General features: G+C 37.9%; 1 protein-coding gene across 2 annotated transcripts in view; it reads right to left on the bottom strand.

Moving 5' to 3' along the window:
• Positions 1-24,582, bottom strand: part of CRB1 (crumbs cell polarity complex component 1) — a 278,153-nt gene that overhangs the window by 113,562 nt on the left and 140,009 nt on the right. For both annotated transcript variants that reach the window (XM_069074480.1, XM_069074481.1), the window contains exons 3-5: positions 23,152-23,347; positions 17,485-17,627; positions 7,037-7,219 (exon numbers count right to left, since the gene is read on the bottom strand). In XM_069074480.1, the coding sequence (XP_068930581.1) occupies positions 7,037-7,219; positions 17,485-17,627; positions 23,152-23,347 (522 nt within the window). The remainder of the gene's footprint in view (positions 1-7,036; positions 7,220-17,484; positions 17,628-23,151; positions 23,348-24,582) is intronic.

The raw sequence follows: 24,582 nt of genomic DNA, 5'->3' as shown, positions 1-24,582 counted from the left end.
TCATGGACATAGAAAATGGAATACAGCATGATGTGTGGGGAATGCTAAGAAGGCCAGTTTGACTGTATTGTGGTAACAGGCAGAGTGCAATAGACCTCTAGAAGTGTCTCATCCAATAAAAAGAAAGATTTTTCCTTTAGGAGCTTTAAACAATATTGGGGAAAATTTGTGGGAAATTGAGGTTATATAGCCCTTCAGTTTCTTATGATTTTTGTGTTGCAGAATATAAAAGTTTGTTGATTTTTATCTTCTTTTAATAAATCTTTCTTGTACACAGTAACTAACGTTCATACATTTTGGGGAGTTGGATTCTCCTGTGAAAAAAAGTGTTTTTTCCAGATTTCAGTCTGGAAGCTGAAACCAAAAGAAATGTGGTGCCTTTATAAGTTATCTCATATCCTTTGTACCACAAACATCTCTGACACAAAGATTTTATCAATTTATGCACAACAGATTTTTAGGAGCATAGTCTTTATTTTAAAATGAGGCCTATCTGCCCTAGTTTTACAGTGTTAGCAGTGGATATCAGAAGCCACAACATTTAAAATTTGTTAATATAGGCACCATTAAAAAATTGTATGCAAATAAATGAGTATTGAAAAGACACCAAGGAGCCAAACATAAATGGGAGAGGAGGAGGATGTTTGGAAATGTCAATAAACATTTCATTAAATGAACATGCACAAAAGTGAAAAGTTTGACCTTTCAGCCAGTGGCAGTCTTACATATGCATTTAATCCCTTTGTAAATAATATTTAAATGTCTCTATCCTAGAAAATGTGCAGTTAAAAAGACAAAATCATTATTTCTGCGAATGAATGAATAATGTGCCTCTAATATAAGGTCAAGAAAAGAGTCATTTTCAGGAGAAAATGACGATTGGATAGGCAACCAGATCAAGCATCAAGTCTCCTACTATGTTCCAGAAACTATAAGGAGTATTAACTATAGTGATGCTAAGAAGTATAAGAAATAGTCCTTGTTCTCATGGATCTTGAAAGTGATGACACAAAAATATAAGAAAGTTGTTACTGTTGTGGTTGTTGTTGCTGCTTGTAGTCATTGTTGAAGAGGAGGAGGAAAATAACTCAAATGATCCTCACAGAAGCCCTGAGAGGTGAGTGGTATTATTAGCATGTAACCAAAAAGTTAATGTGATTTTGGATTACTTTAAGAGAAGCCTTGCTTCCAGAACTAAGACACTGCTAGCCTGCTGTATTTTACCCTAGTTCAATCACATCTGGATTTAGGAAAGGCACTGATAAGCTAGAGGCATCCAGAAGAGAGCAACCAGGTTAGTGAAAGACCTTGACTCCATGTCATATGAGAATCACCTGATGGAACAGCCCCAGGAAGAGAAGATTCAGGGGAGGCACATCATAGACAGCTTTTACTGTTTGAAGGATATTGGGTGGTAAATGTATTGGATCTGTTTGGCCCCAGTGGGAAAAAAAACAGGGGACAGTAAGTGGGTGGAAATAATCGAAAGACAACATGGTCTTGAGGGCAAGAACAACTTCCTAACAGTCAGAGCCATCCAAGTGTGGAATAGCCAGGTACCCCTTGGTGCCTCACTCAGCCCTCCACTTTCTTGCCTCCTTTTGAGTGCTGTTTCATTCCATTAAATTGTAAGCTCCTTGAGGGGAGAGACTCTTTTTACTAAGTGTATCCCCAGTGCTTAGCACACTGTCTGGCACATAATAGGCACTGAATAAATGTTTATTGGTTTGAATTATTTTTCAAGTCTGGGCTAAACCTGATCACTGCTGAACTTTTTTCCAACTCAAAGATTCTGAGACTCTGAACAAAAATTTCATCTCTTTGTGCCTAATTCACTTCTCTGCAAAACAACAGGATTAGAGTAAATATTTCCTAAATCCCCTTCAGACTCTATATCTATGATCCTAGAATATAATGAATGAGTGACTTAGTTGGTGGAAGGAATGTCCCCCACACCCAAGAAGTATCACTCAAGTGAACCACCTCTTCCTTGTTCCCAAACAAATGGTTAACAAACTCTACTTGCCATCTCTTAGTCTCAGTAATTTGATCTAAAAAGAATAGCATATCATTAAATTCATACTTATTGGCTTAGAAAGAATAATAGGAAATCACAGTAAATACAGTTGACCTAACATGTTAATAATATATGCTTTGTATATGATTGTAGCCAACAGATGACATTGAAATTGACTACTACATGTGTCTGACAGGATTTTATTGTGTATATTTACTTAATTATTTATTCATTTTTGTTTACATATTTATTTTATACTGAGAGGAAGCAAATGGCAGCAAATAGAAAGCTGACCTTGAGGCCAGAAAGACCTGAAAGTCCTACCACTGATACATATTGACTGTGTGAGGCTAGGAAACTCACTCACCTCTCAGGGATCCAGGCAACTCTCTTAAGATTACACATTGCAGAGAAGGTGCCTGTCTGCACTGGTGGGGGGAATTTCTTCACCCAGATCTCCATAGCAGTGAAATCACAAGTCCAATTTTTATTCCTATCCTTATCTGACACACACAGACTAGATGACCCTGAGACAATTGCAGAAGAATTGCTTGCACTCTGAGAGTTCCCTATACTACTGCTGCCCCTACTCCTACGTTCATATAGCTCTTTGAAATTTGTAAAGCATTTTACATACATCATCTCATTTTATTCTCACAATAATCCTGGATGGTAGATTCTATTGTTATCTCTACTTTACAGATGAGGAAACTGAGGCAGAGGTTAAGTGACTTGTCTAGGTCATATAGCTATCACGTAACTACTAAATATTTGAGGCAGGATTTGAACTCAGGTCTTCTTGACTCCAAGTTCAATGCTATATCCATTGTGCCATCTGGCTAAACATAATGAGATCTCAAGTCCAGATCCTAAGCCCCTTTCCTCCCCAAATTCCAGAAGTAGCATAGGATAGCTCAAGAGGCAGTAGGATCCCCCAAATTGGGGTCCTTTAAGCAGACTTTGAATGACTCCTTGTTAGGGATGTTATAAAGGGATTCTTGTTGGAGTACAAATCAGATTAAATGACCTTTGTTGGGGCAGCTAAGTGGTGTAGAGAACAGAGCACCGGCCCTGGAGTCAGGAGGACCTGAGTTCAAATGTGACCTCAGACACTTAACACTTACTAGCCGTGTGACCTTAGGCAAGTCAACCCCAATTGCCCTGCCTTCCCCCTCCAAAAAAATATATTAAATTACCTCTGTGGTGCCTTCAAACTCTGTCCCATACCAGAATAATCCTGTGATTCCATTTCCATCGGAATTTCCTAAATGAATAATACCTCTCTGACTCTGGTAATCTTGGGCTAAATTCAGTATAGATTTAGTATCTTATTTCTGTGGACAATCCAGACATTTAAAAATGCTATTGGCCTTTCAACTCACATATGATGAAAAGCACAGTTCTAGAATCTGTACTTAGAAAAATGTGGAAATTTGATTTTGCTGCCTATGACCATGAAAGACAACATTAAAAGGGTACAAGTCTTCCCACTTTAGTTTTAATAATGCATATTACTAACAGAGGCACCATAGCAGTGGCAAAAGCATTGTATTAGGAGACCTTGGTTTGAATCCCAGCTCTAATATTTCAATTCAATGCAATAAGCATTGATTAAGCACCTACTATATGCCAAAAAATGTGCTGGGGATACAATGATGAACAATGAAATAGTCCCTTTTCTCAAGTCACTTAACTTTTCTGAGCCTCAGTTTCCTTGTCTGCAAGATGCAGATAATATATTTTAAGGACTATTGTGAAGAAAGTTCTCTAAAGGTTGGAAGGTCCAAAGTTGGAGCTTTCATAAAAGGTTTTTGGAAAGATTTGGACAAAAATTGTAGATAAAAGTGCATTTAGGCTTTCCATCTATTGCCCCTCATTTTTTCCATATGACAAATCTATGGTCACAAATGGTTCCTTGATGATGGCTTTTATGCTGCTTCCTGCTCTCAAGGCATGCTGAAGTCCAGAATGGCTCTTTTCACAGCTTTTTAGCTAAGCTTAAATTTTTACTTCTCTGAGATCATGGTGTTCCATGTTTCACAATCATATAGCATCACCAGGAGAATATTACTGCTAAAAAAAGGATGGGCTTTGATATTAGGTGATTCCCCAAATACAATCTAACCTAGTCAATGTAGATCTCAGCTCATTGTTCATTTGTGTTGCCTGTCCAAAATATATGTGCTGATAGACGTATTCAGAGATTATAGTTATTTGGTTAATGATGTATTTACTAAATGATTTATATACTGTTTAGTTACATTTTATAATCTGCATTATGGGTACTTTTCCTATGTGGCTATGCTAGGACCTGCTGGCCCATCCCATAGATGCATGACACATTCACATAATAAAATACCAAGTAAGAGGCCCTGAATGAAGGTTAATCTGTTTTTACTATATGTTTTAGATTCTGTGGTATGATTTAAATCTCTACTCTCCTGGTCACTCTCCAGTTCATTCTAGGAATGACAAGTTGGGAAATACATTACCAAACTAGACAGTGCCTGGAAGTGAACAACACAAGAACTTGGAAAAGAGAAGACTGAGTGAGGATGTGATCACTGCTATGAAGATAATCTCCAGATTCTGGAGAGTGATCCAGGAGAGTAAAGATTTAAATCAGAAATTTAGACCATGGACAAGCTGTGGTATCTTTGCTCTTTGAGCAAATTCATGACCATCTGGGTAAAGTAGAATTTCTCATAGTCCAATCAAGGCCATGAGAAGTAGTCCAAAGTGAGCTATGGGATGAATCAGAATATCTCTTGTCTCCTTTGCCCTTCCAACCATTATAATACTTAAATTGCAAAAGAAGTAACACATAACACCTTATTTTCCCAACTAACCACTTCCCTAGAAACTTGGGAAGTAAGGGAAACAAACTCATGTTAGAGATGGGACTTATCCTGTACCAAATGGGAAAGCTGAAAAGTCATCTTTAGTGGCTTCTACTCTTTCCCCCCAAAGTGATAAAGAATTCTACTCTTGATATTCCCCAAACCATTCTCATCCTTCCTGAGTCCTTATTTGCCCAGACAGATTATCTTATAGTGGATTTCATTTAGGAACATTTATTTTGCAGTCGCTGTCTGTTATTTTTTCCTCCCTCTTCCCTTCCAAGAAAGAACACTGATTTAACCATCACCCATTTGGGGAAGGGAGAGGAAGGGTAGCAGTCATTTGCCAACAAGTGCAATTCAAATGGGTGAAATAACTTTATCAGCTCTCTTTTGTATTTTAAGAAAATTCCTTTGAACTAGAAGAACTAACACTAATTCTTATTGATATATCTCTAATGGAAATAATCAAGTGGCTTATCTCTTTTAAGTGGTCATGGATTTTACTGAGGGGGCTCCATAGCATTCTGGGACTCAGTGCAATAAGAACACTGTTACCTACAATGCATACATCTGGTCAATGCAGTCATAATATTGCTATTTATAAGTAGATATGTCTGGAAGACCTCACCATTCATGCTAGATCTTTCTTCCATTTGGATTCCCAGTGGTACTCTGAATTCCACAGCAGTGAGGAACATCACTGGTGAGCACACATCTCCCCATTTCACACCTTACTTAATATTGATAATCAGAGGATTGTTAGATAATTATCACTGTGGTTTTATTCTATTAAGGAATTTTGCATGATTTTAAAATATGCTTTTGAGAAGAACCTTGTTATAGAAGAGCTTATAAGGACTGAATATTACTATTTTTTATTAAAGGAAATGCTATTTTGTAATCAAATTAAGTAAGAAGGAATCTTATTTTCTCATCTCTTGGTCATCATGTGATTTGAAGATGCAATCAATTACAGAAAGCATCTGAGAAAGCTTACCTGTTCCAAATCTCATATTTTCGACATTTTATAATATACTACTTTTAACTCTTCATAAATACTGAATATTTTTGACATTCTATTATTTTCTCATATTATCCTGTGCAATTCCTTTCCTTGACTCTCAGCATTCCCTCCCCTTTCCCAACTCTTTTCTTCAAACTCAGAATATCACTCAAGACCTACGGCAAGTCCTAACTTTATACGGAAGAAAGTCTCTTTTCCCCCTTTTTGACTCAAGGCATTTACTTAATGTGTAAGTAAATTGCATTGAGCTAATTAGGTAAAAGGAAATCAAGCAAGCGACAGATATTTATTGCATAGCTACTGCATACAAGGAGGCACTACATGTGCTTGGAGGAGGAGAAGACAAATAGAGGCACCTTTATTCTCTTCAGAACAGAATTAGATGTCCCCAAAATGTCCATTCTTATTAATTTTAAGATTCTATAGGATCTGTTTCACAGCAAAAGATCAGACAAAGACTAATGTCCAGGAACAAGAGAAAACAACAAGCATATTCATTAATTAGGACTTTCATTGATCACATTCATTAAATTAAAGACGCCTCCAACTACTTGCCACAGACTGAAGTGAGAGACTTAGTATCTACTCCTTTATTACAAGCCACCTTGTCTCTCCTTTCCATCTCCCCTTCTTTCCTTCTCCCTCCTAACTTCTTTGGGCTAAGATAACAGGGCCACTGGTCCCCCAAGCCTCTTCAGACATAAAGGGTAATACTAACAGTCCTAGCTGTAACAGAATAGCTATTTATTCACAGTACCTTCAATGGACAGAGTATCCAATTTTGGTATAGAATAACAGAACAATGCTAAAGCTTGTTCTTACTTTTAAAGGCGCTCTCTTACAGCCTGAGCATTGAGTCTCCAAATCTGCTGTGTCAAACTGCAACCTCCGACCCCCCTCTTTTTTAACCTCCCCCCCCCCCCCAGCTTTGCCCTCCAGTTTTGCAAGGATGAAAGTTAAAGCTGCTAGATCAATTACCATTTTCTTTCTGTAGAACAAAGTATTTTCCATGTCCACCAGGGGGACCCAGTGCACTGCAGCAACACATTCAGGTCCACACAGTTCTTCTCATCACATACTTCCCATGCTGGTTGGTCTAATCTGTCAGAATGTGCCAGAATAGCCTGTTTCTTCTAATCCCTTTTCCCTTACCTGTGTATCCAGGTTGACAGTGACACACGTAACCTGTGGCATTAAGGTAGTTGAAATTAGAAGGTAACTCAGAGATTCTTCCATAATATTTTGCCCAGGACCGTTCCACACATTCCCCAGTCGACGAGCAGGGGTTACTGCTGCACTCATCAATGTCAGTCTCACAGCGGGGGCCTGTGAACCCTGAAGCATGGAAATAATAAAACAAAATAATAATAAGCAAAAACTGCTTACTTGAGTTCATGAACTCAAGCAAGTGCCTTAGGTAAGGTTCTCTACTGTGCCTGTCCATGCATACATGGGAGAGGAATTCTATGCCAGAAAATAAATGCTTGCCCCAAAAGCCATACCCTATGAAATGTTTAACAGGGATCATTTGTGGTTTTGTCCCTTGAATTCCTTATTGATGGAAAGTATCCACAGACTATATAATCAAGAACTAGCTTCACTTTGTTCAACAGCCAGAGAGAGCAAGACCAGCCCTAGCCAGTGACCTCTCGAATGTGTATTCTGCCCTAGGCAAAACTGGAGCAGAAGTGGACCATTGTTGTCCATGGCCCTGTGTGCTGCCTGCAGTTCCCCTACAGAACCATCAAAGCTTTTACACTCTCCACTGCTGTCCAAGAGTCCCCACTGTGACCCAGGCAGTGACCCATGTTAGAAACCAGAGGTTCTCCACTGTTTTTGTATTATGGACCTCACTGACAGTCTGTGAATCTTGTAGTTCCTGTCTCAGAATACCATTTTTAAATGATTGGAGGAAATGCTAAATTTTGGTTAGCAGTTAAGGGAAAGTAAAGGCGTAATTTCTTTCCCAATCAAGTTCATGGATCCCTTGAAATCTACTCTACACCTTCAAGCTATGCTTGGTTTGAACTTTACTGAAAGTGATGCCTCATCCAGTATGAACTGATTATCTGACATCTCATTATCTGGCTGTTGACTGGGTTCCCTTCAATCTCCCTTAGCCTCTTCTCCCCTTTGATCTGAAGGCTGGAGGGTGGAAGACTGAGCTCCAACGAGATTTCCTTTACTTTTTCCTTTCTTCTTTTTGTATGTTCCCCCATTAGATTGTAAACTAATAGAGGGCAGGTGCTGTTTGGGATCATCTTTTCTTTTCTTATTTGTATCCCATGTGTTTAGCAGAGTGCCCAATGCGTACTAAGGGCTTAATAAATGTTTACCAAATTGAATTGATTTATTCATGGGCCTTCAACCCCAGGTTAAGAATCTCTGTTCTAAACAGTCTTTCCTCCCCTTATAACTAGCCTATGTTTTCTCTCATCTTTTTAGGCAAGGTAAAGCAACTTAATGTACTAATTTGACATGAAAAATTAATGGCTAATTATGACTTTATTTACTATCTCTCACAGCTCATACGATCACAGATCGAGAACTGGAAGCAATTTCAAAAGTCATCTATCTAGTCCAATCACCTCATTTTACCAATGAGGAAAGTAAGATCTAGGGAAATAAAGTGACTTACAGAAGACGCAAAGTAAAGTCTATAGAGGACTAGGGGGACTAGCTGGAATTTGAACCCAGATCTTTGAGCCCTTATTCTAGCACAAATTTGCATTTCAAGTAGCCTTCAATATCTTAACTCAAAGTAATGAAAATATGGGAAATTTCAGGGACCTGTGAGTAGACCAGTATGGGAAATACCTTTGAGTATTTAGGTCACTCATGGAACAGTGTATAAAGTGCTAGGTCTAGAGTGAAGATGTGAGTTTAAAGCTAGCCTCAGAAACTTACTAGCTGTCATGTAACTCTGTTTGCCTCAGTTTCCTCATCTGTAAAATGGACTGGAGAAGGAAATCTCAAACCACTCCAGTATTTTTGCCAAGGAAACAACAAATGGGGTCACAAAAAGTTAGACACAACTGAAAAACAATTCCTCATAGGAAACTGTGCATTATATATGCATGTAGGAAAATGGCCTTATACAAATTTTGCTCTTTATCAAAAGGTGGACTAAGCAAGAAAAAATATAATTGAATAACTGCAAATCTATTTCTACTCATTCAATTCAATTAAAAAAACATTCAAAAAGCATTTATTATAACATTTAGCATTATGGCTGACACACAGTGTTAAAGATATAAAGACAAAAATCATGCCTTTAAAAAATGTGCATCCTAGTAGGGAATACAACCCTGATAAGTAATTATTAAGTATAGAAAAAGCAAATACAAAATAATTTCTGGAGGAGCATAGCGGTAATAACTAGAACAAGAAGGAAAGGTCTTGTGTAGGAGTTCGCAGGTCAGCTGAGCCTTCAAGACAGCTGGGTGTTCTGAGAGGTAGAGGCCAGGAGGGAAGTGTATTCTAGGCATAGGGAAATGTTTATGAAAAAGCCTAGAGGAGGGAAAGATAAAATGTGTGCAGGGAGCCACTGGCAGGACAGTTTGGAGCAAACAAAGAGTGTCTGAATAGGAACACTGTAAAAATAGTATGATAAGGTGAACTAGAGCCAGATAGCAAATGACTTTAAATGTAAAAGGGGCATTTGTGTTTTATTTGAGAGGCAAGAGGGAATCACTGCATGCCGAGTAATGTGCTCCAGGGGAGGGGAACCTGCAGCCTTGAGGCCATATGGGCCTTCTAGGGCCTTGGGTGCCGTCTTTTGAGTGAATCCAAGTTTTACAGAACAAATCCTTTTATTAAGGGGATTTGTCCTGTGAAGTTTGGATTCAGTGAAAGGGCCACAAATGAGGACCTAGAGGACCACATGTGACCTCAAGGATGCAAGTTCCCCATCCCTGGAACTTTAGATCTAGGTTTGAGGAAGATTACTATAACAGTTCTTTGGAAGACTGATTGGAGAGGGAAGATACGGAAACAGGGAGATCATTTAGGAGGATAGTATAACAATTTGGATAAAAGGTGATGATGGAATTAGTGTCTATGTAAGGGGTGAGAATGAGAGAATTGTAAGATTTGTTGTTGGAGGTAGAATCAATAAGACTTGACAAATAGGGAAGTGAAGAGCCAAAGATGATTCCAAAACTTTTAAATATTGCTACCAGAAAACTAACTCACAATGATTTACTACCAAAAATAACTCAAGTTCATATCCCTGGGATAGTGAGCAGTAGTATCATTCAGAATGCCTGTTGTTCAGGCATCAATAACCAACTACCTCTTGTACAATTTGTTCTAGAAAAATCATCCCAGGACTTTGGAAAAATCTTACAGTACTGTGATTTAAATAGTTTTTAAAAGTCATTAATTATAAATTTTCAACTGTTTTACTGTATCATGGTTATCGTGATTTGTTTCTTCAATTAAACATGCTTGATCAGTCCTTTTAGAGCTCTTCAAGGGTGTGTGTCTGAGTGTGTGCGTGTGTGCGTGTGTGTGTGTGTGTGTGTGTGTGTGTCAGGTGTTGGGAACATGATCAGCAACTCAGAATCTATTGAGTTTCCCCGGTAACAGAGATGATGCTGTGTTAAGGCTTTGCCCCCTTCAAATACTGAGTGGTTACATTAACAGCTTATAAAAAGATGAAATCTTGAGTGGATCACACCCCAGAGTGCCCTATTCAGGAATATAAAGAGTGTGAAAGTAGGAGTGGCCCATTCACACCTTGTAAAGGGGTTACCCTTTTCAGACTTGATAGGCCAAGTCCCTGATGGACTTAAAAAGCATAAGGGGCTCTGAGGAGAGTTAGTTGAGGGGGAATTATATTCGGTGGAGGCACAGATGTGAAAAGAACCTGCCTTGGAAGATATATATAGGCCTTTAAAACACTCTGTCTTTTCTTTTGCATCTCTTTCAGAGTACAATATAATGGACACTGAAGTCACAGTAGAGTAACTCACCCAGTAGGAGAAGCAGTGCATAGAATGGAGCAGGCCCAGGAGGACCAGGTTAAAATCAGGTTGAGCAATAAGCCAGCAGAGATGCTACACCCATGGGAAGTAGTATGAGGATACAGTTAGAAGAGAAAGGCCAAGAAGGCCCTAAAATGCTAAAGATGTGTCTTGACTGAGTGTATGCCTCTCAACTAGTGGGCTTTCCACCGACCCTGTGTATTTGTAGGGGCATATGCTCTGGATTTAGGAAGGGAATGCTTTGTTACTCCTCTTCCTGCTAAACCATGTCGATAAATGTTTCTCCTGTCAGTTAATTGTGTCACCTGACTGACAATTAAAAGATGACCATACAAGTGGTGGTTTACAAGCTACAGATTAAGTAGTATGGACCCACAAAGCACCCTGAACCTGGAGCAGTTATCCCTCTAGGGAACCGATCTGTGAATATGATTGTGTGTGTGTGTGTGTGTGTATTTGTGTGTGGCAGGAGTAGGTGGGCTAGGTAGGAGGACAAGGGTAGGGGTAGTTCAGAGGTGACATCAAAGGAAAAAAATAATTCAAAATCGACTCAGTTCTGCAGTCTTCAGATCAAAATTCAAGCCATCTTCCCATAAATACAAAGTCTGTCATTAATTTATGCAAGAGTTATATTACTACAGATAATCTCATTAGATAATTGCATTTCATCTTTCATTCTTACATCTCCTATTTGTGGGACCCCCTCTAAAATACTCCAGTGAACAATCACACCCATAGGGAGGGTCCCCAGAGGCTGGCTGCTACCTTGGTTGTGGGGTACCCTGTGCACAGCTGGTCTTACTACTGTAGCTTAAAAGTCCCTATCACCGTGCTTTCCATTAATAATCAGCTAATAGACAGTTCAAAGTAAAGGTATTTAATTATCATAACAGCGTTTACAAAATATTCCCCCATAAACATAGGGCACACTTTCCCATAAATATACACAATGTTTGTGGGAAAAGTGAACCCAGATTTCGAGTACAATTGTGGTGTACATTTGGCAAAGATAACTCACAACTCCTAGTACCGTAAGGTTTAAAAATTCTTTCTCTCTTCACTGAGTCCTCATATAGATTTCCATGGGTAGAGCATCCTTGCTGGATCTGCTCCTCATCTAGTTAGATTCCTAGGGCCTGCTCCCTCCAGAGTCTGGCTCACAATCAATTGCCAGGATTAGCTCCCTAAGTTATAGCTGGCCCTTCTTGTTCCTTGAAGCTGTTTCCTTGTTTGAGTCAATACCTCTCTTTATCCAGCTATATTGGGCTTCTCTGCTTCCTCAATTGTGCCTTGTGTCTCTTGAACTAACAAATGCTTAAACTTCTTGATGGAATGTCTCCTGATAATTGCAGAGCTTCCTTCTGAAGCCATTTGGCTGATGGGGAGAGAAGTGGGGTATGTAAGGAAAGAATCTGCCCTCCACTAGCTGCCCTCTGGTATACATTGCTGCTGCTGATTTTAATATTTAAAGCCCCCAGAGGCATGGCTTATTCCTTTGCTCAGTCAATCCCGATGTTTCCTTCCTACTCAATCTGAGAAGCATTCATAATTTTTAAAGGGATTACTAGGCATGATCAACATTTTACAATTAGTTTAATATGATTTTTTTCAACATTAAAACCTCATAATGTGTGACTACATTATATGATTATATTAACTGAGGTGTGGGGTAGGGAGGATCCTTTTCATAACATATCCTTGTGCCTTGTCCCCTTAGGGAAGCTGAATAAAATTAATGCTTAAACCCTAAAAGGGGTCAGTGAAACACATTTTCAAAGAAAAGCTATATACCTAGAGGTCAGCATCAATGCAAAATTAAGGAAATGTATCTCAGCATAAAGCGTTTACATTTTTTACTTAACATGGAGGATAAGAAGAACTTTGTCTTGATGACAAAGAGCATGCTATATTGATGTTTCTGCCAGCAACATGTAATATCTAAAGTGCATGTTAGTTTTTGTCCCGTTAGGAGAAAACAAAAGGCAATAGTAATGATTGAATGGACCTAATAAAGTGATAGATCTGGAGTAGGATCAGAGATTTAGAAGCAGAAGAGACCTTGAAGATGATATTCTACCCTTCATTTTACTGATGAGTTAACTGAGACCCAAAGGTTAAGTGACTCGTCTAGGACCACCCAGTTAGTATGTAGCAGGACTAGGGTCTGAATTCATGTCCTCTGCCTCCAAATCCCAGAACTTTCTCCATTATATGATGCTAAATCCCTGTTCCCCTGACTTCTAATCCAGACCTTTTTTTTCAGATACATGATACTGTCTCGTTAAACTCCTTATTATGAAATTATCATCTCCTACCTATTATGAAGTAGGTAGGAGACAATTCCAGAATTTCGGTTTTTATGAACATGGCATTTTTAGACAAGTGAGAAATGATATATAGCTAACAATTTGAGTACAAGTCTTTTTCTCGGGAGAGAATCAGCAGCACAGAGAAAGCTGGAGAAGCTTAATAGTGCTTATTCATGTATAATGTGATGACACAGTAATGACAATTGGAAAAGTTGTAGACCTCTGATATAACGCTAGTATCTGTGGACTGCATGAGTGCCATGGTGGGGTGATGGGAGAGATAGTCAACAAGTGAGAGAGATAGATGTACTATCTGTTAGTAGAGACATGGGTAATTAACTTGAACTGTAACGTTAGTGAATCCGTGGTTGAATGAGGCCATTTTATATACTCCAAATGTAGAGTAGGAAATAGTGCCAGTTTGAAAAAAAAAAGATCTGTATTCTAATTGTATCATTTTGTAAAGGATACTGAAAATCAGAAATATGCCTTACTATAACAAGGCAAGGAGCAAAGCCTAATGTTATTGAGTATTATTCTCAAATAACTCTTGGAATTGGGTCACATGTCAAATAATAACTAGAAAATAAATTTTGTTGCTTAACAGCAAAAAGTATCAGTTACACATGAAACTTGGGGCCTGACTCTGCAATCTAATGAAGAAACCCACAGTTGTTGACAGAAATCAAAAGCATATGCCAGACTGAGGTCTCATAGTTCTTTATGGTGTCCCCTGAAGGACCTTTGTGATTTCCTTCTTTAAAAGGCTGAATGCCTAACATCTTACCTTAAAAGATTTTTTCCAATTCACAAAGTTAGATACACACAGACACAAACACAAATCCTTTTGGGTGGTGTGTGTGTGTGTGTGTGTGTGTGTGTGTGTGTGTGTGTGCGCGTGTGATATAGCATACTCAATGAGGAATACTTTTGGATAGTTTTGTCTTTTTCCGCCCTTCTGTGTGTTAAAACTCATATATAAAGGAACAAGGGCAAGGAACCAATTTAGAACTTTCACAAATTTTTTTCTTCTATGCCAGCACACATATTATCTCATTCATATCCTGAGCATTACAACAGATCTGATTAATGGTCTTGCCAGTCCTGTCCCCTCTGCTGGGGCCCCAAGAGGATTCTATATGCTGCTCACTTAAGCTGCGTTTATAAATAGACTCCTTCAACCAGGGCTATGTTCAATATTTTTTAACAAGATTTTCTATAAACCCTTGTCCTGGCTTGACTTCCCCCGGGCTCTGATATTATGTTTTGTGCTTTCTTACAACTCTAGTCACATTTAGGGAGCAGTAAAACTTTTTTAAAATGGCTATTTAAGGTGTCTCATACTTCCTCTTAATTAATGTCTTCAGCTGAATGCCACCTAATGCCACTAGACTGTCACCATTGTTGATTCTCCTATCTTCAGTAACAAGGGATTTGGATTAACTAGTTAGATATTGTCTCCCCTTAGTAGAATGGAATTTCACTTTATTTTTGCATCTTAGCATCAAGCACAGTACTTTGCACACAAGAGGTATTTAATAAATGTCAATATTTGATGAACTGGATTGGATAGTGACCAGTGGGGATGGGAAGGTTCTTTGTAAAATTCAAATGAAACTAGGGAACTTCTGGATTAAATTTTCTCATGATATGCAGTGACTGAATACAAATCTTTCACTTATCAAACATTTGAGACTTACTATATGCCAAGCACTGTACTAAATGCTGGGGATGCAAAGACAAAAATGAAATTACTTCCCCTCAAGGAGCTTACTTTCTATTTTCATATTGCTATGTTACCTCTCCAAATAGACTGCAAGTCTATGGAGAGCAAGGTACGTCATATATCTGATACCCAGCACAGTTCCCTTCACCCAGTAGGTGTGTTACATCCATCTTTGTTGATAGTGATGATCATGATTTGGAACAGCTCACATGTGATAATTTTGATTCAACTGGACCACCACAGGATATCAAACATATGCCAAGTTTTCTAAAAATCAGGAAGACAAAGATGAACTATACCAGTAAATAAGACCATAGAGAATTTCCACACTTCATTTTAATCATTTCATTTTGGTTTGTTACACCAGAAAATCTCTAAACCTAAGCAAGGAGCTTTTTAACCTCAGTGTAATTAGTATTTTATCATTGGGGATTTTCTTTCCCACAGGCAATAAAATGACCAAATGAAAGTGAGAATAATAGAATTACAAAGTCTTAAATTTTTCTGGAAAAATTTTAAAAGCCACTGAGTTGAGCCATATATGAAGCACAGCATTCTGACAAGTTAGCCAATCTCCATTTGAAGACATCCAATGATAGGAAACTCACTACCTTTCAAGTTAGGCCTTCCTATTCCTTTCCTAATTGTTAGAAGGAGTAAAAGTAGAAGGTCAGGATAATCTATCAGTAGCCCTTGAAAAATCAAAGGTTGTTGGTATCTTTTTACGTGGGTTTAAAGGGAAAGGTAATTCTATAACCCATAATTTTCCATTTTATCATTACCATTCTAGATATTTTAAAGCAAAATTTGTAATGCAGTTATTATTGCTGTTGCTATTGTTGTTGGGGGATAGGCTTTGCAATTAAATATGATACATACTAATTTATTGTGTGTGTAATTGTAGGCTGCCTGTTTCTATTTATTTGATTATTCCCATAACACTCAAGTATATGCATGAATGAATAAAAAAGAATATTTATTAGGCACAAAATAATATGTACTAAGTTCTTTGCCAAGTGTTGGAGATGTAAATAAAAAAAATCAAAAGAGTTCTTACCCTTGAGGAGCTTATATTCTAATAAGGAAAAGCAGTAAATACATTCTAATGGGAGACTCTTGGCCATGGAGAGATGTCTCTGTGAAATCCCAGAGATAGTGAGTGATGAGTGGCAATGGATTGTCATGCCTATTCCAGAAATGACAGTATGGATTTGTTCCCAGAACAAGAGGTAGAAAGGGAAGTGGAGCAAGTATGGCAGGAAGATGGCTAGAGAGTAGTGCGATGGCCATGTGGTCAGCTAACAATGATGGATTCTCACCAATTAGCAAGACAATGCCTGGTAGGGGCTGGTGAATCTAATGGGAAACAGCCAGATGGCTACAGTACAGTGTGATGGGCCTAGACCTTACTAGATGGACTGGCTAAAATTGATAAACAGAAAATTATAGACTATGAGAGTAGGAAAGGACCTTGGCAAACCTATACACAAAAGGAAACCTCACTATAACGTGATCATTCCCCACCAAGCAGTTGCCCAGCTATTTCTTGAAGATCTCCCAGGAGGGAAAAGCTCCCCATCTCTTGAAGCATTCCATCCCGCTTGGGGAGGCTCTAATATTAACAAGTTTAACCCGATGTCAAACTTGAATTTGCCTCTTTGTATCTTCTACCCCTTTCTCCTGATTTTGTTCTTTGGGACCAAACCGAGTGACACCAATCCCTCATTACATGTTAATCCTTCAAAGACTTGAAGATTTTGACTCTTTTTTTTTTTTTTTTGCCCAGACTACATGTGACCAGATCTTTGAGACGACTCGGCAAATTTGTGATGAGCATCTTACTTGTATATGTTTTCCCATAAGAGTTCATCCTCCAACTGCAGTTTAATGAAGAAACCTACCATTGTTGACAGAAATCAAATCCCTTAGGCAAGCTGCTTAGTCTTGCTGAGTCTCAGTTAACATATCCATAAAATGAAGATACTAATACTAGCAAAGCCTAACTCAGAGAGCTACTCCTATGAAAGTCAACTGCAAAATTCACAGCACTCTTTAGTTTGGATGATTATTGTGATGTATATTTCCATTGCAAGTATCACGGGGACAAGATCCTATCTGCTATTTCTGTTCTATCCCCCGTAGCTATCTAGTTCCATGGGTATTGAATAAGCATTTATGACTGATTGGTTAACTAATCAACCTATGTGAAATACTGTGAGATTTCTATTTTCTCTGGTGGCTTTCTGTGAAATCTAGGTGTCTAAGTGAGCAAAAAAAAAGGGAGAAGTGGCAGATATTGTGGAAATAATTTTCCTTTAAGACATATTGGCTTCTTCCCCAATGACTTTTTTTCTATCATCTCACAATTGGGCTGTACATTTAACCTTTTTGTTTAGCACAAGGTCTCATCAAGCAGCGTGTGAATGAGATCACTGAATAAATATTATTTGATTAGGGATGAAAAGTGAAAGCAGGAGTTGTACCAGACCATTAGAAGAGAGATATTAGCTTTCTGTTTGCTGAAAACTCATAGCAGGGGTGGGGGAGGTGGGGAAGGGAAAGAGTTTGAACACTTACCTGGCCAGCAGTGGCAAATGCGTGTATCATTATCAAGCTCCTCACATGTTCCATTATTGTAACAGGGTTTTTCCAAGCACACAGACATTAAGGTCTCACAGTGCTTGCCTGTGAATCCACTACCCTCGCAGTTGCAATGGTAACTAAAGAAGGAAAATGAAATCTCTGTATTAATATCTAGTCAAAGCCAAATTAACTGTCTTCAGTGCCCAATGAGAACCATGGGACCCATATTATCACCTTCAGTCAATCATAGTACAATTACTCACTACAGACCTGGGAGTATTTCATGGGGTGTTTTCCTGATTGCACATATTAAAATAGAAAGTATATCTTTCCACCTGCCTTCTAGATAGAGGGCACTGTTGAATCAAAAGACATTGTATCCAACCTTATTTATCCAACTCTAAACTTTAGCCAAGGACAAAAATTGTAGATAAGTGACAGATAACAAAAAACTTGCTAGAGTTGTATGATTTCTTTATATATGGGCTCCTTGAAAATATTTCCTATGCTTCATCAAAAGTGGTTTGTGAAAAATATGCTTGTTAATTTGGCTAAGATGGTATTAGCCAAAATTAATACCTCAGACATAGCAAAATGCAATTTGGAATTGTTTTTTCCAAAGTGTGTTCAAGAAAACCTGAATTGGCCAAGAATTGTTGCTACTTATCACTACATTTCTTGCAAATGTTTTGCAAGGGTTGGTGTTCACTGTTAGGATGCAACTATAAAACACCCAAACATCTGGAAGTTTTGTCTACAGGGTGCCAAATGTCCAGATGTTTGGCATTGTGTATATAAAACATTCAGATGACTGGATTTTTCACTTTTCAGTCATATTTTTGGCATCTTATAGACACTGCTTTTGATTCACACCTAGAAGAACCCCCAGCTTTGTTTATCAGAACCTTTTGCATCATCAACATGTCTGTGTTGCTGAACTGAAAACTGGGTGTGGTGACAGCAAATTTTCCAAAGGTGTGAATTCGATGTTACAATAAACATCTCTGAGCTGTTAAACACCTTTTTAAAAGTTTTAATTTAAAACGGAGCTTGCAAATGAAACAAAAAACAAGGTAGCTCGAAATCATTGGGGTGGGCAAATTACTTCTTTGTTGGGCGATACTTTCACCAAATGTGAAGAATTTCCTAGCTCTGCTACACCCAGTCTGTTTGACCTTGGGCAGGATACTCACCCCTTCATTGCCCAAATCTGAGTAGAAGTTGGGAAGGAAGTTGTAGAATAAGGGAATTTCCTCACCAGGTACTCCCTAGCTAGAGGAAAGCCCAATTCCAGACAACAACAGCAGCAGCAGCAGCAGTAGCAGCAATAACAACCCCTGTTCTACATACTTCACAGGGTTGTTATGAAGAAAGAATTTTGTCAAGTGTTTGGTGCTAGAGAAATGTGAACTTTATCATTATCAGATGGTTAGACTATGTTGGTGTACTTCATGGGAGCCTGAGACTCAAGGATTTAACTGGGACCCTTCCAGAGGTCAGTAAGTCAGGGAGAGGAGAAAACATTCCCTGGGTCAAGATTTTTCACCACAAAATGTGGCAACAGCATTGAAACACTGGATTTGGAGGCAAGAAGATTTGGGTTCAAATCCTACTTCTGAGACTTATTAGTTGTGTGAAGTCAGTCAATTCTTCTAAGCCTCTGTTTCCTCAACTGCTAAATGGGGATAATAATCTCTATCTCACAAGGTTAATGAGGATCAAATGAGAAAGAATACATTAAGAACTTTGCAAAGCCTTAAAGAGCTATGTATATGCCAGCTGTCATTTCAACATATATCATCACCATATGGTTCCCAAAATGGGGAAGGTAAGATGATAAGACTGAGTAGAGGTGTTTATCAAGTCATTTTGAAAGAGGCAGAGTAGTTGAGCCATGAAAAGCTCCTGAAAGGCAACCAAGCCAAAGAGCAGATTAGAGTGAGGGTTGGGAGTGGCCAGTCCAAGTCTAATGTGGAGAGCTGGAGCAAAGAATCTATGTTGCAGGATGGCCATAGATAAGCCAGTGCTGAGATTTCTTGAGTTCTGTACCTTTGGACCAACCTGAGTGGTCCATCTGGGTCCATCTGAGTCCCTCCTCCCTGCTCTCAAACACACCCTTGTAGGTGCTCTCTCTAGTAGGGATCTAAGTGTACTCTAGTATCAAGTTTCCAAATTAAATTGTCTGTGATTCTATACTAGAGCCACAGGAACTCACAGAGGACTTTGTTTACATGGCCCTAATGTACTTGTTATATAATATTTTATATTAGAGTTATTGGTGTAACTGTCCACTAAATTGTCAGATTCATGCAGATAAAGACAATGTTTTACTAAACCTTTGTGTCCCCCCTAGAACATATTCTACTTGAAGCAGATCCTAGGATCATTAATCTCAGTTAGTCAGCCAGTCAATTAACATGCATTTATTAAGCACTTACTATGAGTCAGATAGGGGCGGCTAAGTGGCATAATGGATAGAGCTCTATGCCTAGAGTCAGGAAGACCTGAGTTCAAATCTGACCTCAGATACTAACTGTGTGATCCTGGGTAAGTCACTTAACCCTGTTTGCCTCAATTTCCTCATCTGTAAAATGAGCTAGAGAAGGAAATGGCAAAGTACTCCAGTATCTTTGTCAAGAAAATTCCAAATGGGGTCACAAAGAATTGGACATGACTGAAAGGACTGAACAACATGTGCAAGGCACTGTGAAAAGTGTGGGGGTTCAAAGAAAGATGTATATTCTAATGAGAGAGATAGCATGCAAACAACTAGGCACATATCAGATATATACAGAGTAGATGGAAGGTAATCTGAAAGCAGAAGTTATTAGCAGCTGGGGTCAGGAAGAATCAGGAAAGTTAGTCAATAAACATTTATTAAGCTCCTACTGAGTGCCAGGCACTGAGCTCAATTCTAAGGATATGAGGAAAGTCAAAAGATAGTCCCTGTCCTCAAGGAGCTCAGAGTTTAATGAGGGAGACAACACACATAGAACTATGTACACATATATAATATATACACACACCACACACATACATATATGCATGCCCACATATGTATGTATACAGATGGATACATAGAATATATTTCCATATATTTGATCATATTGATGGGAGGGAGTCACTGGAACTCAGTGAGCATGGAGTAATATGGTAGGATCCAGAGCTAAGTGGAGCATAGACTGGAGAAGGAGAGACTTCAAACAAGGAGAGTAGTTGGAAAGTTATTGAAATAGTCCATGAAAGAGGTGATAAGGGCCTGAACCAGAGAGGTGGCTTTGTATAGGAAAAGGACTGATACATGAGATGTTGTGAAGGTGGAAATGATAAGATTTGGCAAAGTATTAGATATGTAGTGAGAGTGTTAAGGACAACACTGTAGTTGAGAACCTAGGCAACTGGGAGGATGAGATGCCTAGGGGACATCCAAGAGGCAGCTGGTGATATAGGAATGTAGCTAATTGGAAAGATTAGGACTGGATATATAGATCTGGGGATAATCTACATAGACATGATCATTGAGCCCATGGGAAGTGCTGAGATCACCAAGTGATATAGCAGATAGTGAAAAGAAAAACGGACCCAGAACACAGTCTTGAGAAGTGCTGAGATCACCAAGTGATATAGCATATAGTGAAAAGAAAAACGGACCCAGAACACAGTGAGCATGACACATGTGAAGGACCAGTAAAGGAGACTGAGGAGTCTCCTTTCAACAACACACTCTAAATGGATCTGTGACCTTAATATTAAAGATCTTTAATACTGGATTTAATGCGGATAAAAAATTAGAAAAGAATCAGATCCTACCTTTTATAGCTATGTGTTAGAGATGTATTTTTAGCCAAAGGATAGAAGCATTTAGGAAATATAAACTAGATAACTGATTACAATGAACTGAAAAGTTTCTATATAAACACAATTAATGCATCCAGGCTATTAAAGGGGAGTGGCAGAATGGGAACAAATTTATACTAAATTTCTCTAAGAAGAGTTTGGTATTTGAGCTATATAAACCCTATATTAAATACATGCATGCATATATATGTGCATGTATACATATGTATCACGGTAATACATATATATATACACATATAATGCACAAATGTATGCACACACATATATGATCAAGTCATTTTCCAATAGATAAGTAGTCAAAGGATACTAACAATTCTCAAATAAACTATTAGCAACATATTAAAAAATGCTCCAATTCACTGATAATACAAGAGATGTAAATTGAAACAAACCTACAAATTGGCAAAGATGACCAAAAAATAGGAATGGTTAATGTTGGAAAGTTTGTGTGAAGATAGGCTTCCCAGTGCATCATTGGAACTGTGAATCAATATAACCCTTTCAAATTACTCCAAATTATGAAAATAAATGAATATAATGCCTGTACTCTTTGACCCAGAGAATCTACTACTAGGTTTATATCCTAAAAAGGCCATTGACAAGAATAAAATATCCACATAGACCAAAATACTTATAGCAGCACTTTTTGTGGCAGCAAGAAATTAGAAACAAAACAGATACCCATCAATTGGGTAATGGTTAAATAAACTGTGGTATATCAATATATTGGAATATTACTGTATTGTAAAAAAAGAATGTGATGAATACTGATAAACATGGAAAGATTTACATGAACTGATATAGAAAGAAGTAAGCAGGGCTAAAAAACAATGACTATAACAACATAAATGGAAAGAACAACCATAAAGCAATTAAAAGTGAATGTTTAGAAAATAAAAAGAAACCTGGCTTCAAAAAAGAAATATAAGAAGACACCCCTCCCCCAGCCTTTTACAGAGGTAGGAGGTTCACATACATGGTACACTGCATATATTTTCAGACTTTCTCAGTATATTGATGACTTTTGCCAAATTTGTTCTCCTTTTTCTTTGTTTCTTTACAGATTTTATTTGTCATATGAGATGGCTCTCTGATAGGGGGAGAAGGAATAAAACTGGGGAAAATTTTGTTGATGTAAAAATATATCAATGAAATATATAATTTTTTTTAAAAAGAAGTGGACAGAGATTGGTAGGGAATCAGAAGAAAGCAATGTCATTTAACTCTAGAGAGACAAAAGTATCTAAGAGGACTAGGTGATCAGCAGTGCTAAATGCTGCAGAGAGGTCAAGAACTATGAACTCTGGCAATTAAAAAATCATTGGAAACTTTGGAGACAGCAGTTTCAGTTGAATGATGAAGTCAGAAGCCAGATTGAAGAGGGTTTAGAAGAAAATGAAAGGAGAAGATTTAGAGGCACTGAGTTTAAACAGCAAGAAAGCACCTCAGAGACCATCTAATCCAACCCTCTCATTTCGCTATTGAGCAAACTGAGGTCCATGGAATTTAAATTGCTTGCCCAAGGTCACTCGAGTAGTAAGTGTTAGAGGTGAGATTTGAACCAGGAGCTCTGATTCCAGCCAGAGCCAGCTTTCTTTCCACTGTACCCCACTGCTTCCAATTCAACAGTCATTAATTATATGCTTTATAAATGCCAATTGAATAGAATAGAATTTTTTGACCACTTAGAATTATGTGTACTCCCAGCTCTGAGCAGATATTATAGCCTTTTATACCAATCTAAGTAGGATTGATCATCAGGTACATTCTGAGACATTCACCCGATTGCAGACAAGGACATACCTATTTTTACCACTAATGCACCGCCCTTTATTAAGGCATGGCTGGCTGAAACACTCGCTGGCTTTGATTTCACAGTGTTCACCACGGAATCCAGAGATACAGTCACATATATAGCGCCCCACAGTATCCTGACAGGTGCCACCATTTAGGCAAGGCTGTGACAAACACTCATCAATTTCAATTTCACAGTTTGTACCTTTAAAAAATCAACAAAGAAAAACAAAAGTTTAACAAGATTTCATGGTAATGCTGTATTTACAAGAGTTTTTGTCAAGTATCATCAGTTACCCAAAATAATTTTCTTCCTTAATTGTAATTGATATTAACTTTCAGGCATGCACATGGGGAATTACAGAAACTACAGAACAGCTGTCATTCACAAAGAATAATTTCATTAAGGAGTCTGTGACTTTGTATTAGGAGAGAAGCAAACCATGTAATTCTTAGAATGATGCTATTAGTAATGGCATTTTTCTTAGTGATATGATATTTATTTTTTAAAAGAGACCTGACAAAGTGGTTACCACTAAGGAAAAGGTTATTTTGAAATTGCTTTATACTGGGTTATTCATTTGCTCTACAAGCATTTACTGAGCACCTATTACATGCAAGTCTTTTTTAAAGAACTTTAGCTATCAAAGTCTTTTTTCCAATGACAGGTTTCTATAGTATTGTGAAATAGCTTATTTTTCCATCAGAAAAATACCTTGTGAATTTCATAGGCTGGTATAATTGGTAACACCAAGTCATTACTTCACTTTAAGTAAACCCCAAACAAAAATTCAAACCGATAGGAGGGATAAAGCAAGGAGGTGATTATCATAAACAAAAGAATTACACTGCATACAATAGTATTCCCTTTAATTAAAAAAAAAAGATTCCCTAAACAATCAAAATAAAATTTGATTTTCAAAAATTGAGTTTATGTATGAGTTTTCCAAAAGTAAATAGATCTAGGTATAAAAGTTCATGGAGATCTCATTTCTGTTCTTCATTCTATAGATGCAAAAATTGAGAACCCATAGAAGGAAGTAACTTGCCCAAAGTTGACGCAAGTACTATGTAGCAGAATAAGGATTCAACGTCCTCTGAAGCCAAGTTCAATGCTTCTTCCATTAAACAACTTTCTGAATTCTGAAATATTAATGTTTTTAATTGATTTCTTTTCATTAAAAAATAGAATCATCAAAAACTCCTCCAGGTTGGAAAAGAGTAGGTCAAAGCTCCCCTATCAATCAGAGATGGAACTGTACCTGAAAAAGGCCACTGTACTTTTATGATAAATGATAATAGATCTCTGTCTCTGTTTCTCTCTGTCTCTCTAACTATATTTATATCATTAATATCTATGCAGTCAAAAGAGACAAACAGGGAAACAACATAACATTTAAAGGCACTATAGATGATGAAACAAATACCAACATTAAAAAT

Source organism: Petaurus breviceps, unplaced genomic scaffold, assembly GCF_028583685.1.
Source record: "Petaurus breviceps papuanus isolate PSGF00001 unplaced genomic scaffold, PetGlider_PUasm1.0 90895, whole genome shotgun sequence".
NCBI lineage: Eukaryota > Metazoa > Chordata > Mammalia > Diprotodontia > Petauridae > Petaurus > Petaurus breviceps.
The sequence above is the reverse complement of the archived record's forward strand: the minus strand, read 5'-3'. Positions and strand labels throughout refer to the sequence as shown.